At 40.1% G+C, this 18213-nt stretch overlaps 1 protein-coding gene across 4 annotated transcripts in view; it reads left to right on the forward strand.

The window, feature by feature from the left end:
* Positions 1–18213, forward strand: part of invs (inversin) — a 243103-nt gene that overhangs the window by 158873 nt on the left and 66017 nt on the right. For all 4 annotated transcript variants that reach the window (XM_059972498.1, XM_059972499.1, XM_059972502.1 and 1 more), the window contains 3 exons: positions 3670–3825; positions 11284–11513; positions 17357–17463. In XM_059972498.1, the coding sequence (XP_059828481.1) occupies positions 3670–3825; positions 11284–11513; positions 17357–17463 (493 nt within the window). The remainder of the gene's footprint in view (positions 1–3669; positions 3826–11283; positions 11514–17356; positions 17464–18213) is intronic.

The raw sequence follows: 18213 nt of genomic DNA on the forward strand, positions 1-18213 counted from the left end.
CACACCTGAATGCTATGCAATCAGTTGTGATGCTTTGTTCTGTTCCATGACGAGACAGTGAATGCTCAGAGAAAAGGCTTATAAAAACATTGTTACTTTCTACAGAATTCGCCCACACAGTACCAAAATATCTTTTTGTAACTTTCACAAACCTGTAATAATACTTTTTCAAAAAATGTTATCATTAAATCTCATGAACAAAATCCATAAAAAATGGATTTTTTTACATACACATAGCTTGAGTGCAATATATTATGTATCTTAGCACACTGCTGCTGTCATGAGAAGTGGTACTTGTTTTTAGCTCATAGAAGGTATATAAATAAAGGCGTGGGATCTAGTATTTCACACTAAGACTCAAAGGGAAAAAAGACAAGTGGCCTTTAGGATTTGCTGTGATATATGTTTCATCCCTTCTAGCCTGAAGAACATTGACATTGATATTAAGCTCCCACCTGAAAAAGCAAACAGCTCTTCGATTCTACTTAAGTGAAACAGAAGTAATTTCAGATCACTTCCTAAGACCTATTTCATTTATTCTTGCGGATGCCCATTTAGTAATTTCTTCTTAGGCAGTCCCTTGGGTTTGATCAACAACACACACAAAATGCTGGTGGAACACAGCAGGCCAGGCAGCATCTATAGGGAGAAGCGCTGTCGATGTTTCGGGCCGAAAACGTCGACAGTGCTTCTCCCTATAGATGCTGCCTGGCCTGCTGTGTTCCACCAGCATTTTGTGTGTGTTGTTGTTTGAATTTCCAGCATCTGCAGATTTCTTCGTGTTTGCTCCTTGGGTTTGATAGTGACTTGCTGTCATTCCAGTTTTGTGAGCTCTAAGGTGCCCAATGAGGCCAATGTAGGAAGGTAGTCTGCTCCCTCCATGACATTAAAGATTCATGTTGAGACTCTGGATTCATGCCTTCTCATTTCAACTGCCACCTCTCAGTGAAGGTGGACATGAGTGATGAAACTCACCACTTTCTTCAGTAGTAATGTGCACTGCAGCAGAGTCCCCTCAGGGGGTCTGATAAAGGGGACTGTCACACTACCATCCACGCATCCACACTCCGAATTCCTTTTCTTCCTCAAGTTCACAAACAAAAGAAAAAAAGTACTCTTACTCGCTCTGGTCCAATTTCCTTTTTGTTTGCTTTGTTTTCATTTTTTCTGTGTGGGACCCGGCCCATAGGTGCACACGCGGGACCTGAACCCTGTCTGTGACACCTTGGGTGGACTCACAGGACTTGAACCTTGCCCAAGGCACCTTTGTACACTCATGGAACCAAAACCTGACCTGATGCACTCCCTTTTTCTTTTTTACTACCTCAGCTTTCCTCCACTTTCCCCTGTTTTTCAATATGCAACTAATATGAGGGTGTACTTTAACTATTCCACATAGCAGGCAATTTGCATCTGATCAGCAGATGCAGTCTTTTGATCAAATATGAGCTGCCTCGGATTTTGGACATCAGCTACTAGGCCACCGTTCCGTTCCTTTGTCTAACAAAGTCAAGGATTGATCATCTCAGTGGAAGCTCCACAAACTACCATCGTCAGTTAACTGGTCTCTGATAACATACACTCTTTCCTCAAGCTCACTTGATTTACATGTGCACGAGGAGAACATCATGGTCCCCCCTTCACCGCACTGCTCTGAAGTTTGAACAAAGTAATGACCTTTTTACACAGAAATTGACTAGACGTATACTAATATTGATCCAGTCGAAACTTTGTGCGCTTCTGAATGCCATAATTTGCATATTCAAGTACCAATCATAATAAATATTTCTGGTGTTAATAGCCAGTTAAATCCATGTGTTAAAGACCAAAATACTTGAGAATGAGTAAAATTACTGTCCAATCGTAGATGTTGTCCCAGAATCCTTCATATACATCTTCATCTTGTCTTGGTGTTCTCAATAACCTTGATTCCCAGGTTTAAACAGAAAGGCTGTACAAGAGTTAAGCTTTCAAGGACCATGTTCAGCCTGGGTGACTGCAGCATGTCTGCACACTGTTGCTGTCAGCTCAGCATCTTGATTTGTTGCCTTAGTGATCATTCACACACAGAAAGGCTGTACAAAGTGTCTGTGCTCTTGTTTGCTTAGCTTCTTAACCGTTGCTTTGCTGCAATTTCCACAGTACTTTATATTATATTTGTGATTTATCTTGTATATACATGATGCAAAAGATGAAGTGAAAACATTTTGAGTTAAACTAAGTATATCCCAAGTTAAATGTCATGGTTTCAACTGCTTTACTAACGTTCTTTGGGGAAAGAAATCTGTTCTCCTGACACATTCTGGGCACGGCATTAAGAGCCACTTGAAATGACCAAACAAAACAATAAACTGAAAATCACCTGTATTTATAAAAGTGCAAAACCATCAAACCTGCAAAATGCTGCCAACAGAATATGGAAATGTATCCCCTAAGTTGGGTGAAATTGTTCAGCAGCTAAAGCCTAGCATTGGTTAAAAGGCTTGCTTCTTTGAAGGTATTAGTGTTGAAGACTCTGCCATGACTATCCAGGGTATCTCTTGATTTAGAGTCAGGACTGACTCACTGCAGGCTGGACAAAGTCAGAAGTGAGTGTCCCTAGGAGTACTCGATTTTGGATCCCTTGAATTTTCTGACACCAAGTTCAAGAATGATCAGAAAACATTTGCTGATTACTTCTCACTGCCTTCTCTCACTGTGAAGAATAATCAAGCAACATGAGAAAGGAGCAGGAAAGTGCCTCTCAACCCCCTCAAGCCCAATGCACCATATAGTATGATTATGACTAACCTGCCTCAGGCCTCAGATTCCTTGCCAGTTCCCTAAAGCTTCATATTCCGTCTTTAAATATTTGCAACGATTGACCTTCCCCATCCTGATAGACTAGTGAACGGCAAAGCTTCACCAGAGTGTACTTCAGCAGGAATAGTGTGAAATACACTATGAAGTTTTCAGACAAGCCCAATGGCAGATGCTAATGGAGAAACCCTGAAGGGTAAGCTAGTCAATCTGTTGCCAATGTATTTGTTAAGAATGATATTGCCATCCTGCCATTCCTTGATGTTTCGTCATCACTTTGAGCATAACTCTGTTGTATTACCATTATGATAAATTGGATAGATTTAAAATGAAAACAGCAGCTCAAATGAGGGTACTAATGAGGGATCAGGAGCAGTAGCAAGGGATTTATATCAATCACCATCAGTAACGTTATAGCCTAACATCCCCTGATGAAAATTAATAATCAGTTCAGTTTGATTTCTGTGGAAAAACAGAACACAAAATGTTGCTAATATTGAGATACCAGTGGCCTACAGGACCAAGTACATGCTAAGTATCAGAAGCAGGTAGAGTTAAGCAACACCACAACCTATAGATCAGATTAAAACTCTGCAGTTCACATGCGCTCCTGAATGATAGTAGGCAAATAAACAACGGAAGAAAGAGGATCAACTAACTTCTTTGGAGAAATACCCCACATATTTTAAGAACCATCTTAGTAGTATTTACTGTTAAGGAACTGTATTTTATATCGTAAAGTTAAGGAATTGAAAGGGTTATTCCATTTATACATACTTGTTAATACATACTGATTAAATACATACTGATTAAATGTTGAAAGCTCTGTTTGAAAATGTTTGATGACGTTTCTATTTTCTTTGCATCTAGCTCTGCATGCTGCAGTCCTCGGGGGTCACGTCAGCACAGTGAAGCTGCTGTTGGAACACGGGGCACAGGTAGATGCTATGGATGTGATGAAACATACACCACTCTTCCGTGCTTGTGAGATGGGCCATAAAGAGGTGATCCAGACACTTATTGAAGGTTAGCTTTGTTTATAATTGCTGTGCATGCAGTCTATTTGCGAGCTTCTTCTCTTACAGCTAAATAGTAGCAGAACCACTTGATTTTGCTTGTGGTGATTAAAAAGTCTGAGTGCTTTTAAAGTCTGAAATGTCTTTTACATAGTCTGTGGATAATACAAATGACTGACATTATCTGACATAGAGACAGACTCTATGACAGTTACACTGTTAATATAAATAAAAAATGCCCATTAATTCTAATTAAGGTGTCAGGCCCTCATGGTGTACCTGGTAGGGCTGTGAAAACCTGTGCCAACCAACTAGCAGGAGTGTTCAAGGACATCTTCAATTTTTCACTGCTATAGTCAGAGGTTCTCACCTGCTTCAGATGGACAACAGTCATACCAGTGAAAGAGGGAACAGGCTGAGCTGCTTCAATGACGTATAACATAATGAAGTGCTTTGAGAGATTGGTAATCTCAGATCGCCGGCAGGTGGTAAAAGTGGGCTCCTTCTCCTCTGCCCCCCTGACCCTCAACACAGATGCCCCTCAGGGCTGTGTACTAAGCCCCTTCCTTTACACTCTGTATACCCATGACTGTGTCGCCACCCATGGCTCCAATCTGCTAATTAAATTTGCTTATGACACTACACTGATTGGTCTAATCTCAAATAATAATGAGGCAGCCTACAGAGAAGAAGTCATCACCCTGACACTGTGGTGTCAAGAAAACAACCTCTCCCTCAATATCGGAAAAACAAAGGAGCTGGTTGTGGACTACAGGACCAGATGGTTGAAGAAGGTTGGTTTGGCCCACCCAAATTCTAAGAACTTCCTACAGGAGCATGATTGAGAACATCCTGACTGGCTGCATCACTGCCTGGTATGGGAACTGTACTTACCTCAATCGCAGGACTCTGCACAGAGTGGTGCAGACAGCTCAGTGCATCTGTAGATGTGAACTTCCCACTGTTCAGGACATTTACACAGACAGGTGTGTAAAAAGGGCCTGAAGGATAATTGGAAACCCAAATCACCCCAACCACAGACTATTCCAGCTGCTACCGTATGGGAAACAGTACTGCAGCATAAAAACCAGGACCAACAGGCTCCAAGACAGCTTCTTCCACCAGGCCATCAGACTGCTTAATTTATCTGATGCTACTGTATTTCTGTGTTATATTGACTATCCTGTTGTACATAATGTTTATTATAAATTACTATAATTGCAAATTTGTACATTTGAATGGAGACATGACATAAAGATTTTTACTCCTCATGTATTTAAAGGATGTAAGTAATAAAGTCAATTCATTAATTCATGGCTAGTATTAACTCCTGCCTAAGCAAGGACCTGGGCCTGCTGTAATTTCCTTTTTGCTACAAAAGGTCTACAGTGGATGCAGTCTCACTGGCTTGGCAATCATCTGGACAATAGTAATACTTATGTCAGGCTGCTGTTTATTGACTACAAGTCAGCATTCAGTACAATCATACCCTCAGTTCTAATCAACAAGCTTCAAAACCTCTGTACTTCCCTTTGCAACTGGATCCTTGACTTCCTCACTGGGAGACCACAGTCTGTGTGGATTGGAAATAACATCTCCTCCTCGCTGACAGTCAGCACCGGCACTTGTCAAGGATGTGTGCTTAGCCCACTGCCCTACTCTCTCTACACCCACGACTGTGTGGCTATGCAGAGCTCAAACAGCATCTATAGATTTACTGATGAAACAACTATTGTTGGCAGAATGTCAGATATTTAGGCTTATTGTAATATAGATGTTTTAATACTATGTATTGCTGCTGCAAAACAACAAATTTCATGAATGACATATGCCAGTGATATTAAATCTGACTCTGATGTGGCGAATTGGATCATGTGTTTTACTTTGCAGGTCAATGCAGGGGAGAATAAGAGGAAAATTTAAATTTCTTGAATATAAAATCTTTCCAGAATACACACATTCTGTTCTTGAAAGATTTATGTAGCCCGAGGACCCCCCCTTCCCTAGCTAAATTTCAACAGAACCACTTGACACAAATCCAAAACAGCCCCTTTGACCTACCGGTCTTGATGGCCAGCCATCAAGAACCTATTTATACTCATCAGCTGCTGATTGCTTTCCCAGCAATTGTCCTGTAGCCTTCCATGCCAGTGCTTGTCCAAATGCTTTTTACTATCAGGCAGTGAATTGCAGATCTCCTCACCTCGGGAAAGGATTTTTCTTCAAATCCCCTCTAAACCTCCTACTGCCCACAAAACCAAAACCTATGGTCATGAACACCTCTGTTAATTCTGAAATATGTTGTTTATATCATTAAAGGGAAATGCATACTGGTAGAGGAATTCTTTAAGCTAAGGTACTGATCTCATTCCAAGTATTTAAATGGTTTGCTGAATCTTGGTAGTTTTTGGTTGTTTTTAGATAAGACATTAAATAATAGTAGCTAATATTTATATGGCAGCATCACAGTTGAAAGGCATTGAACTAGAATAGAATGTAAACCGGGGAAGTAGGTGAGGATGCTCTTCAGGCAACATATTCAATCATTTTTCAAACTATATGAGTCATTGCAACGGAAGAAGTTCTGTAGATAAATACCAGAAGGCCAATTGGTTTGCTGAATCTGGAGTTTAGTAAAGTTCATTTTGGTAGTGAAGCACACCTCTGTCATACTGTCTTTGGTGTTTCCCTGAGCCTATGACAAATCCAGCATAACTGGCAATTTCAGCATTTTGTTTGACTGCTCAAAAATTGACTCTACCTCTTCAGTTCTCTGGAATGCTAACCTAGATTATATAATTCTACGAAAATCAAGTTGCTGACCCAGGCAAAAGTCTACAGTTTAATGGCATCACATAACACAAGTAAAAACCAGCATTTTGTGTTTTTATTTATTTCCAGCATCTGCAGATTCACTCTTGTTGCCTTTAAAAGCCATCATAACATACTTGGGCAGATCATCTGCTGACCCCAAGGGCAACAGTTGTCTGCCCTGGGACCACAATGTATGGCCCATGTTAACCACTGGTGGTTGACCTCAGCTCATTGGAAGGGCTCACTGTAGTGTAGTGTAGTGCGTACATGGCCATCCCTATATAACTGGCTGGCTGTGTTTTCAGAATGGTTTTGTCATCCAATGAGACCTTTGGCCTTGGCTCACTAGCTATCAAAACAACTACTGAACTTGAAAATTTGTGAGTACCTTTGACAATAAACATAATTTGGCACTAATGAAAAATTAAAATAATATTAAAAATTAAAATTAACTTAAAATACTAGAGCATACATATTTATAAAACAGTTAAATACATATTGGCTTAAATTAGCTTATTGATCCAGCTGTGGACAAATATATGTTTCCATGCATATCAAGAACTTGTGCATTAGGTCTAATCTGGAGCAAATTCATTTGGGCAGAGTTTGCAAGCTGATAGTTGAGAACTTTGTACAAATATGTATTGCCCCACTGGCCCCATTCTTTCAAAATGTGAGATAAGTTAAAATGGGCAGCAGCAAAAATCAGCCTAACATTGGGAATAGATTCAGTTTTGTTAAGTGCATAAGGATTTAAAAAATCAAAGTTCAATAAGAAGAGCCAAAATAGATCTGTCGGAGGTTTGTGGACATACTGAAGATGTATCACATTAAAGACAATATTTCAGAATTTGATGCTTCTAGTGATGCAGTAGCATTTTCCGTTAGCTCCCCATGAAGAAATTATTTTGTAATTTGAATGGTGAGAACAGGGTTTTTAACCAAAACTATTGTTGAGGGCGTCTCTGCTATCCAGCTAAAGTGAAATCAGTAAGCTACCTGAGTGGACAGTTGTAATAAAGAATTTCCTCAGACAGCCTGCCAGGAAGCAAAAGATAAATATTTTGTTTAACCCTTTTGAGCATAGTGCTCTGTGCTAACTTAAGGTTCGAATATACCATAACTAAAATAAACTTAAACCTTTTTAAGAATTCAGATAAAGTATTTAAAATCCTGGGAATAGAATCTAATTGTATAATAAATTTTCCCCCAGTGAAATACTTTATTTTGCAGTCATTTCCGGTTACTCTGGAAATTTGACTTGACACTTCTGGGTTTGACCATGTGGCTCTGAAGCACCTTCTGCGTCAGAGGCCAACAGCATCATGTCATTCTCTAGCATTGTTCCTTTCGCAGGAAAACTTTTATCCCATCGTCCTGATGTGCCCACTTGTTGCAGACTCCTGCAACAATAGGGCCCTCCCAGCACCAAGCTGGACTAGGACATCTACTAACAGCCAGCAACTCCCGGCCCACAGCCTTCTTGTCCAACCTGTTCATTGGCAGTTTTATGTTGCTGCTCCACCCCATCTGCAAAATCCCCTTTGCTCTTTTTCCCTTCTTCACAAACATTTGCTGCTCCTCATCCACCTTTCCCCTTCATCCCTCTCTGCCACTGCCACCATCCATTCTTCCTCTTCCCTAATATCTATCATTCCCCTTTCTCCTTATCCATTCTCCTCCTTTCCCCTCACCGCTATCCAAAGTATTGCTGCCTAGTCCTCATTTTTTTCCCTCCCTAATCCCATCACCAGCAAAGCACTAACTTCCTAAACCATTTCTGTGTCTCCTCCCCAACCATCCTCATCCAAACTGTCAGCCTCCCTAACAACCTCATCATTATGATCATCTTTCTAAGAGCATGGCTCCAAAATAATCATTAATGGCACTGCTCTAAATCTCCATGGCACACTAGAAGCTCTAGGCACAGATGAATAAAATTAGCTTTTGCTAGGTAGTTTTCTCAGTATGCCCATAAGGAATCAACTCTGGCAATAAAGCATGAATTTCAAGGATATATTATAATGTGATGTTTAAGTAATTTCTCTTATTTGCAACAGAGGAGGCTGCAAAAAGCACTCTGAAGGAGGCTGAAGCACTAATAGCAATGCTAGTATTTCCAGGTTAAACCATGCATGCATGCATGGAAATCCTCAAGATCCTGCTAAGTTCCTGACAAAGTGATAGCAACATCCTTATTTCTGACATGATAAATGTAAGGACATTGTAAAAACAGCTAAAGCCGTTACACAAGAGATTCTGCAAATGCTGTAAATCTTGGGCAGCACACAAATGCTGGAGAGACTCAGCAAGTCAGACATCATCTGTGGAGGGGAATAATTCTCTATTACTGAGTTCCTCCAGAAGTTTGTGTGTGTTGCTGAAAATGTTACAGCCTCAAAGTTTACCTGAAAGAACACCTGCAGCAACGCCGTGAGACTGATGATTGGCTTTCAAAATCCATAAATCATGCTTGGTTTAACTCATTTCAGAGCTTCCCTTTGATACTTTTTTATTTCAGTTTGACTGGGACTCCTTAATGTTACATTCAGTCAAATGCTGTCACTCTAATTCGCTCACTTCTGGAACTTGGCATTTTTTGTTATGCTCGTGGTAGCTCTGCATCAGAAATATTTAACACTGCAGCCTGAATTTTGTCAGGGTCTGTGGGACTTACACTTGATGTTCACCGTCAGTTCTTGATATACTGTGAAGTGGATTGAATTGAGTGGAAACTGCAGTGATAAACTTTGGTTTTGACAGAGTGGATCAACCAGATTTATGACTATGGTAGCAAGTCCTTTGGATGTGTTTTGTCACTCATTGTTGAGGATGGGAATGTTCATGGGATTTGCTCCTGTTGTTAGTTGTCTGTTGAAGCATAGGATTGCTTTGCTTTGATGTGATCCATTTGTATGCTATCACTTCTGTCTCAGCATGCTGTTTTCATAGTTTAGTATGTATATTCATGGTTCAGCAGCCTGATAACTCATTTTTAAATATACCTGATACTGCTCCTGGCATGCTCCTCTATATTTCTCAATGAAACAAGAATGGTTCGGCTGAGGGAGTGAAATGATAAAGAAGGGAAGTGCCATGCCATATGGCAGCGGAAGTTAGTAAAATGCATTTCTGTTGCCAGTGATTGTCATGACTTTTCATACTCACCCTATCCTGAGCTACAGTACTCGATTGATTTTGAATCCATCCAATGCACTTGATTGTAATTCACCATAGACATAAGTTCAAAGTAAATTTTATTATCAAAGTACATATATGTCACCATATACAACCTTGAGATTCACTTCCTGCAGGCCTACTCATCAAATCCATAGAATAGTAACAACAACAGGATCAATGAAAGATCAACCAGAGTGCAGAAGACAACGAACAACAAATATTCACACCTTTTCACAAAATCTGCATGTGAATAGATAAAATAATAACATTGTATGAAAGAGATATTTACTTACCAGGGACACACTGTTCCATATTCCTAAGGAAAACCTAGGTGTGAAATCAGGAAACTTTTGTTTATGTAGTTGGTGTTATGATATGGATTATACTGCTTGCAAAGATGCTGGAAGTATTATCTGTCGTAAAATTTCGAAGGAATTAGAAATATTCTTAACTAATAACTTAATAGAGGAATGTGTATAGTGTTACAAAACCCCGTAACTGGGTCACTTACCAGCAAAGATAGAGAAGTCCGTTGAAGTCTGACGGTACTATTTTTAAAAGTATTTATTGATAAAGGGGTACAAAAATAAGATTAATGCAAACATACAGATAATATACGTCGTCAATACTAGGTCTAAAGCGCGGGTATAATAATAACCAATAAGAAATAGCTCTATCGTTGTCTAGGGGATAATGTATTGTCCAATGGAAATATGACAGTCACTGTTAGTTCGTTCAAGCTGCAGCGTTTTTAGGTTTAAGAGCGAGGCAGTTTAAACTTGCCCATGTCTTCTATGATGCCAATCCGTTGAGTCAGGGGAGTGGGTTTCCCTGTTGTTAGCTAAAAGCCGTTTTCCGTGGTTCCAGCAACGGAACTGAATGCACGTGGCCTCCTTCAGATGACTTCCTGCTATTACGTGGTCGCTTAACGTTTCTTCTGGTGTGTCTGAGAGGCTGTTTCTACAGACCCTCTTTTATCCTGACTCGCAGGGTCGTAGATGTCAATCAGGTTGGGGGTGTGCAATCTCTCCCTCAACCAGCCCACTTTGCCTGAGGGCGTTCACGTAGCATAGTCTCCAATCCTCAACTTCGCCTTCCGGAAACAATGGCCATGTCCCGTAGCTTTACGTCGCCGGGGAAATGAGACATTCTGCACGTCTCCCTCTCATTTCCTGGGCCCCTTGACCCAACCCAACAGTGATCGTGCGATTCTCACAAAGGAGGGGGCTACGGACGTAACAATAGATACGGGGTTCATTGTATAGATTTTACAGAGTTGCCCGAGGCACACTGGGTTGTGTTCAGGTAGTTGGTACAAATTGCATTGTACATTAATGGCACAGATCAAGTGGGTCTATGTTAATTACCCCGATGTTCAAGATTGGAAATAGTTATAATCGCATAAAGTTTCTGTAAGTTTTATATTTACTAATATTGGTGGAATTGCCTAATTTCTTAATTTCTAATATTATAGGGGGTGGCAGAGTGGACTTGCTTGACCAAGATGGCCATAGTCCTTTACACTGGGCTGCCCTGGGAGGAAATGCAGATGTCTGTCAGATCCTGATTCAGAATCTAATCAACCCTAATGTTCAGGATTTTGCTGGGAGAACTCCCTTGCAGTGTGCTGCATATGGAGGCTACATCAACTGTATGGCGGTGCTCATGGAAAACAAAGCTGATCCCAATATACAAGACAAGCAGGTAACCTATTAAATATGGTGCTTAAGAAAATAAGTTTGAACAAAGACATAATGCATTTATCAAAATAACTTCTTTTAATCATGTGGTTTTACAGTACAGTGAAATTAAGTTCTGTACAAAGTTGATTTATTTCCACATCACCTTTTGCCTTTATCAGTGTACTAAGTCATAATTGGATATGTACCTTCTAAATGATCACCTGGTGGCTTGGGTTCTCGGTTGAAATTTTTTCTACAGACAATGTCTATTTTCAGTTATGACCACTGTCGGGATCAAGTAGCATTTTGTATCTTGCAAATTCCTGGGAAAGAAATAATTGGTGAATAACAATGCGGCTGCTCATTCTGCTTGTTTTGTAGACTACTATAGCTAGAAGGAGCTGAGTTCCTCCAGCATTTTGGGTTTGATCCTCTATAATCTCATGTTTAGGAAACTGTTTACCTCCAAAAAATGAGGGAGAAGTGACATCATCTAAATTTATCAATACTTACTTAAAATAGATTCAGATTGTTTTTGCTCAACAATGAAAGGTATGTCTCAGCAATACACACATAATGCTGGAGGAACTCAGCACCTTGTGTGTGTTGCTTGGTTTTCCAGCACCTGCAGACTTCCTCTTGTTTGTAAATGTATGTTTTATGTCATCATTGTCACTGATCAGTGACCTTTCTCTCAATACTTTATAATGTGGCTGGAGTAAATAAGTTGTCTAATGGGAATAAACTGAAAATGACATGAAGTTGTTTGTGATAATACAATGATCTGTTTTTCCCTGTCTCTTGTGCCTTATTTTTGACTCCGTTGCTGCCAGAAACAGTGTCCCTATAGTATCTGTAGTACCTAGTGCAGAGCACTAGATTTCTAGTAATCTGTAATAGCACACGTAAAGTTTCAAAGGTAATTTTCAACAAGCATTGAAAGTAAATACCTTAAAAGTGCAAGGCTATATTTAGTTGAGATGGTACTGATGGGATTATTTCATATTTCCAGTACCTATCTTTATAACCTCATTGGTACTAAAAATACATCACCCTTGTATAAAGTAGACAGTAAGAACTGTTAGGCAAAGAGCCTGTTGTTGCTTCTGGAGAACCCATAAAACCTGAGAGGATAAACAAGTCATACAACACACACAAAATGCTGGTGGAATGCAGCAGGCCAGGCAGCATCTATAAGGAGAAACACTGTCGAACGTTTCAGGCTGAGACCCTTCGTCAGGATAAACAAGTCATTCTTGTTTCAAAGGATTTGCTTAAGAAGATTCCGATTTAGATTTATTTATCACATGTACATTGAAACATACAGTGAAATGATTTGTTTGGGTTAACAACCAACACACAAAGGATATGCTGGGAGCAGCCCACAACTATCACCACACGTTCCGGTGTCAACATAGCAGAATCAGGTTTAATATCACTGGTTTGTCATGAAATGTGTTGTTTTGCGGCAAGAATACATTGCTATATATAACAAACAAAACTATAAATTATATAATAAATAAGTTCAAAATGGGAATAATAAAAAAGAAAAATGTAGTGAGCTGGTGTTCGTGGGTCTGTTATCTATTCAGAAATCTGATGGTCCAGAGGAATAAGCTGTTCCTGAGATTTTGAGTACGTGTTTTCAGGCTCTGGTATCTCCTCCTTGACGGTAGCATGACCTGGATGATTGGGGTCCTTAATAATGGATGCCACCTTTTTGAAGGTCCCCTTGAAGCTGGGAAGGCTGGTGCCTATGATGGAGCTGACTGAGTTTGCAACTTTCTGCAACTTTTTCCGATCCTGTGCAGTGTCCCACCCATACTTGATGATGATGCAACCAGTTAGAATGATCTCCACGGTATTCAAAAAGCTCTACAACCTAGGCCTCTGTACTTCCCTCTGCAACTAGATCCTTGACTTCCTCACTGGAAGGCCACAATCTGTGTGGATGAGACATAACATCTCCTCTCTGACAATCAACACTGGTACATGTCGAGGATGTGTGCTTAGCCCAATGCTCTACTGTCTCTACAGCCACGATTGTGTGGCTAGGCACAGCTCAAATGCCATATATAAATTTGTCAATGGCACAACTATTGTTGGTAGAATTTCAGACAGTGAAGATGTGGCTTACAGGAGAGAGATAGGTCAGTTGGTTGAGTGGAGTCACAACAACCTTTCACTCAATGTTGGAAAGACTAAGGAATTAATTATAGATTTCAGGAAAGGTAACTCAAGGGCACTTACAATAGTCCTCATTGAGGGATCAGAAGTGGAAAGGATGAGCATTTTCAAGTTCCCGGATGTCAACATTTCTGAAGTTCTATCCTGGGCCAAACATTGATACAGTTACAAAGAAGACATGATAGCGGCTATATTTCATTAGGAGTGTGAGGAGAATTGGTATATCACCAGAGATACTCACAAGTTTCTACAGGTGTATTGTGGGATTATTCTAACCAGTTGTGTCACCATCAGGTATGGGTGGGCTACTGCACAGGATTGGAAAAGCTGCAGAAAGCTGTAAACTCTGTCAAATCTGTCATAGGCACTAGCCTCCATGGCATCCAGGACACCTTCAGAAGGTGATGCTTCAAAAAGGTGACATCTGTCATTAAGGACCCCATCACACAGGACATACATATGAGGGGGAGACAAGAGCCTGAAGACACACACTCACTATTTCAGGAGCAGCTTCTTCTCCTCTACCATCAGATTTCTGAATGGACAATAAATCCATGAACACTTCCTCAGTATTATTTTTTTCTACCCTCTCTTTTTGCACTACTTATTTAAATTTTTATATACTTACCGCAATTTATACTTGTTTATTACTTTATTACTATGTATTGCAATGTACTGCTAATGCAAAATAACAAATTTCATGTAAACACAAAGTACACTGCAGATGCTGTGGTCAAATCAAGATGTACAAACAAGCTGGAGGAACTCAGCAGGTCAGGCAGCATCGGTAGAAACGAGCAGTCAACATTTCAGGCCGAGACCCTTTGTCAGGACTGAAGAAGGAGAGGGTAGGGGCCCTATAAAGGAAGTGGGGAGAGGGTGGAAGGTGCCAGGTGAAAAACCAATCAGAAGAAAGATCAAGGGGTGGGGGAGGGGAAGTAGGGAGGCAGGAGGTGAAGAAGGAATGTAAGGAGAAAGCACCATGGGTAGTAAAAGAAGGCAGAATCATGAGAGAGGTGATAGGCAGCTGGAAGAGGAGGCAGAGTGGAAATGGGATGGGGGAAGGGAGAGGGAGGGAATTACCAGAAGTTGGAGAATTCGATGTTCATACCAAGGGGCTGGAGACTACCCAGATGGTATATGAGGTGTTGCTCCTCCAACCTGAGTTTGGTCTCATCATGGCAGTAGAGGAGACCATGTAAGGACATATCCAAATGGGAATGTGAGGCAGAGTTGAAGTGGGTGTCAACCGGGAGATCCCGTCTGTTGTGGCGGACGGAGCGGAGGTGCTCGACGAAGCAGTCCCCCAATCTGCGTCAGTTCTCGCCAATATAGAGGAGGCCGCACCGGGAACACCGGATGCAATAGATGATCCCAACAGACTTAATGACAACAAATTTCATGACATAGGCTAGTGATACTAAACTTGATTCTGAGTTTGCAAAAGTAAGGGGAGTGCAGGAGAAGTTACTAAAGAACTTCAGAATAAAGAATAAGATGAAAAGTTAAGGAATGGATAAGGATTTAACCTTGGGCAACATAGAGACAAAATTGAAATGAATGGAGTTGAATACAGGACTGATGGTGTTTTATTTGAATGTGTGCAATGTACAAATTGGGTAGATGATCTTGTAGCTCAGTTAGATTGAAGTTATTTATAGTCATTGTAAAACGTTGAAACTCAAATGCCAATATCTGTGGCATGCCACTCTTTACTTCCTACCAATGAAAAGATTCTTTATGTCTTTCCTGTTCTACTGCCAATTTTACATCAGTACCAGGTGCTTTATTTCATGAGCACTTATTTTCCACAAAAACCTTTGACTTGACTCCTAATTAAGTACTTTCTGGAAATTGAACTATAGCGCGTATTTTATCTGCCAAACATGTTACTCTACAGTTATATAGCACTGTGACTTTTCCTGATTACCTTCAAGGTTCAAATTCAATTTATAATCAGAGTACATATATGTCACCATATACAATCCTGAGATTCATTTTCTTGAGGGCATACTCAATAAATTCAACAACCAACATAGAATCAATGAAAGAACGTGCCGACGGGCCAGACAACTGGTGTGCAAAAAACATAAAGAAAATTAAAAAGAAATAATAATAAATACTATAAATAAGCAATAAATATCGTGAACACAAAATGAGGAGTCCTTGAAAGTGAGATAATAGGTTGTGGGAATAATTCAGTGATGGGGGTGAGTGAAGTTATCCTCTCTTGTTCAAGAGCCTGATGGTTGAGGGATACTAACTGTTCCTGAATCTGGTGTTGTGGGTCCTGAGGGCAGCAGTGAGAACAGGGCATTACCTGGGTGGTGGGGTCCCAGATGATGATGCTGCTTCCTTGTGACAGTGCTCTGTGTATATGTGCTCAGTGGTGGGGAGGGAGTGATGAACTGGGTCTTATCCACTACTCTTTGCTGGATTTTCTGTTCAAGGGCATTGGTGTTTCCATACCAGATTATGATGCAACCAGTCAATATACTTTCCATCACCCATCAGCAGAAGTTAGTCAAAATTGTAGATTATCATGCTGAATCTTCACAAATCCTAAGAAAGTAGCAGTTCTGCTGTGCTTTCTCATAATTGCACTTAAGTGCTGGGCCCAAAACAGGTCTTTTGAAATAATGACACCTAGGATATTTAAAGTTGCTGATCCTCTCCACCTCTGATACCCAGTGAGGACTGGCTCATGGTCCTGTGGTTTCCTCCTCCTGCGTTCAGTAATCATCTCCTTGGTCTTGCAGAGTGAGAGGCACTACTCAGCCAGATTTTCAGTCTCCCTCTTATAAGTTTGTGGTTTCCTGCTTTGTGTATAAATCAATTTTTCAACAAAGAAGTTGTATCTAAAATTTATAGCTTTATTAGGATGCTACTTATAGCCTTTATAATGCAAGGTGCCTGTTTAATTCATTGGCCATCTTGTTGTTTCCATTAATTGTTCTCCAGTCTCATTCTCTGTGGGCTCAGCCAGGTTCAAATATAAGACAAAGGGTAAAGACTGAGGGAAGAAATAAATTCAGATTTGCTGAGACTTTTACAGAAGCAGTTACACTGGCGAAAAAGCACAGAGCCAGTGACTATTTAAATTTTTTAAAAATCATAACTGATATTTTTATGTTTTATTTGTAGTATGTGATGAAGCAGTGAGGTTACATTTTATAATATATCACTGCTTCCAAGATGAATTAATTTAGTTCTGTTTAGTTCTCTGTGAGGAAAAAAATTGCACTTGTTTGGTGTCACTCAGGTCATTCATGCTGCAGGCCGTGGACAATGACTCTAGCTACAATATCAGTATGATTTATTTGACTGCCCAAAGATATAGGTAAATGAAATAACGAGAAAGGCCAAGAATTCATTTTCTTGTCTCTTCTTGCTGGTGTAGGCCACATGTCAGTTTGAACAATCTTCCTAAATGACAGAGTAATAGTCTGATACGTCGATAGGTATTCATGCTCAACACTTGTTCACCATCCTGCAAAGTAAACATTCACCAGAAGCAATGGAAGTGAAAATTTACCATCAAAATATGATTCAAGGTGTGAGGTTGCCAGGAATGTTAAAATCATTGAAGTGTTTTTCGGGGAAACTGTCTTCCATTCTCCAGCTCAAAACAGTGTCAATGTCACATAAATGACATCCAGCTCTTATCCTTAATTTCAGGGACGAACGGCACTACATTGGTCCTGCAACAATGGTTATCTGGATGCTGTGAAGCTTTTGTTAAATTATAATGCCTTTCCTAATCACATGGAGACAAATGAAGAAAGGTAAAACATGAAATCTCTTGAATTTCCTGCTAGTAGGTTGTTTAATAATTTAATAATGCTTAAAATAACAGAAAAATGTCATATTTATTCGGTGTCATTTTGGAGAGTTAGAGAAATACTCCAGCTCACTTTCTTATTATTTAAATCCATATTTCACCTACCTCTGCTAACTGGCAACATAACTTATTAAACAACTTTGTTTTTTTTTAAATCTAATTTGTAGTGTGTGTGTTTTACTGCATAACACTAGTGTCAATGATCATATCCATCATGAGGAAATTCTTCTGACATTTAATGGCATTGCCATCACTGCATCTCCCGCTATTAATACACTGGAGGTTTCCATTGACCAGAAACTGAACTGGATAGCAACATACACATAGTGGCTACAAAAGCAGGTCAGAGGCTTGGAATCCTTCAGTGAATAATTCACCATCTACAAGGTTTAAGTCAGGAGTGTGATGGAATACTGACTTTTTGTCTGAATGAGCACAGCTTCAATAATACAAAGGTGGTTTGACACCTTACAGAACGTAGCAGGCTGCTCGGTAGACAACTTCATCCTCAACCATTCATTTACTCCACTCCTGATAGCAGCATACTGCACCTTACACAGGATGCACTGCAGGAACTCACTAAGATTCCTTTAGACAATGTGTTTCAAATCCACAGCATCTACTGGTTAGAGGGACAAAGGCAGCAGAAGCATCATGGCCTCCAAGCCACACACCATGGAAATATATTGGTGTC

Source organism: Hypanus sabinus, chromosome 6, assembly GCF_030144855.1.
Source record: "Hypanus sabinus isolate sHypSab1 chromosome 6, sHypSab1.hap1, whole genome shotgun sequence".
NCBI classification, from domain to species: domain Eukaryota; kingdom Metazoa; phylum Chordata; class Chondrichthyes; order Myliobatiformes; family Dasyatidae; genus Hypanus; species Hypanus sabinus.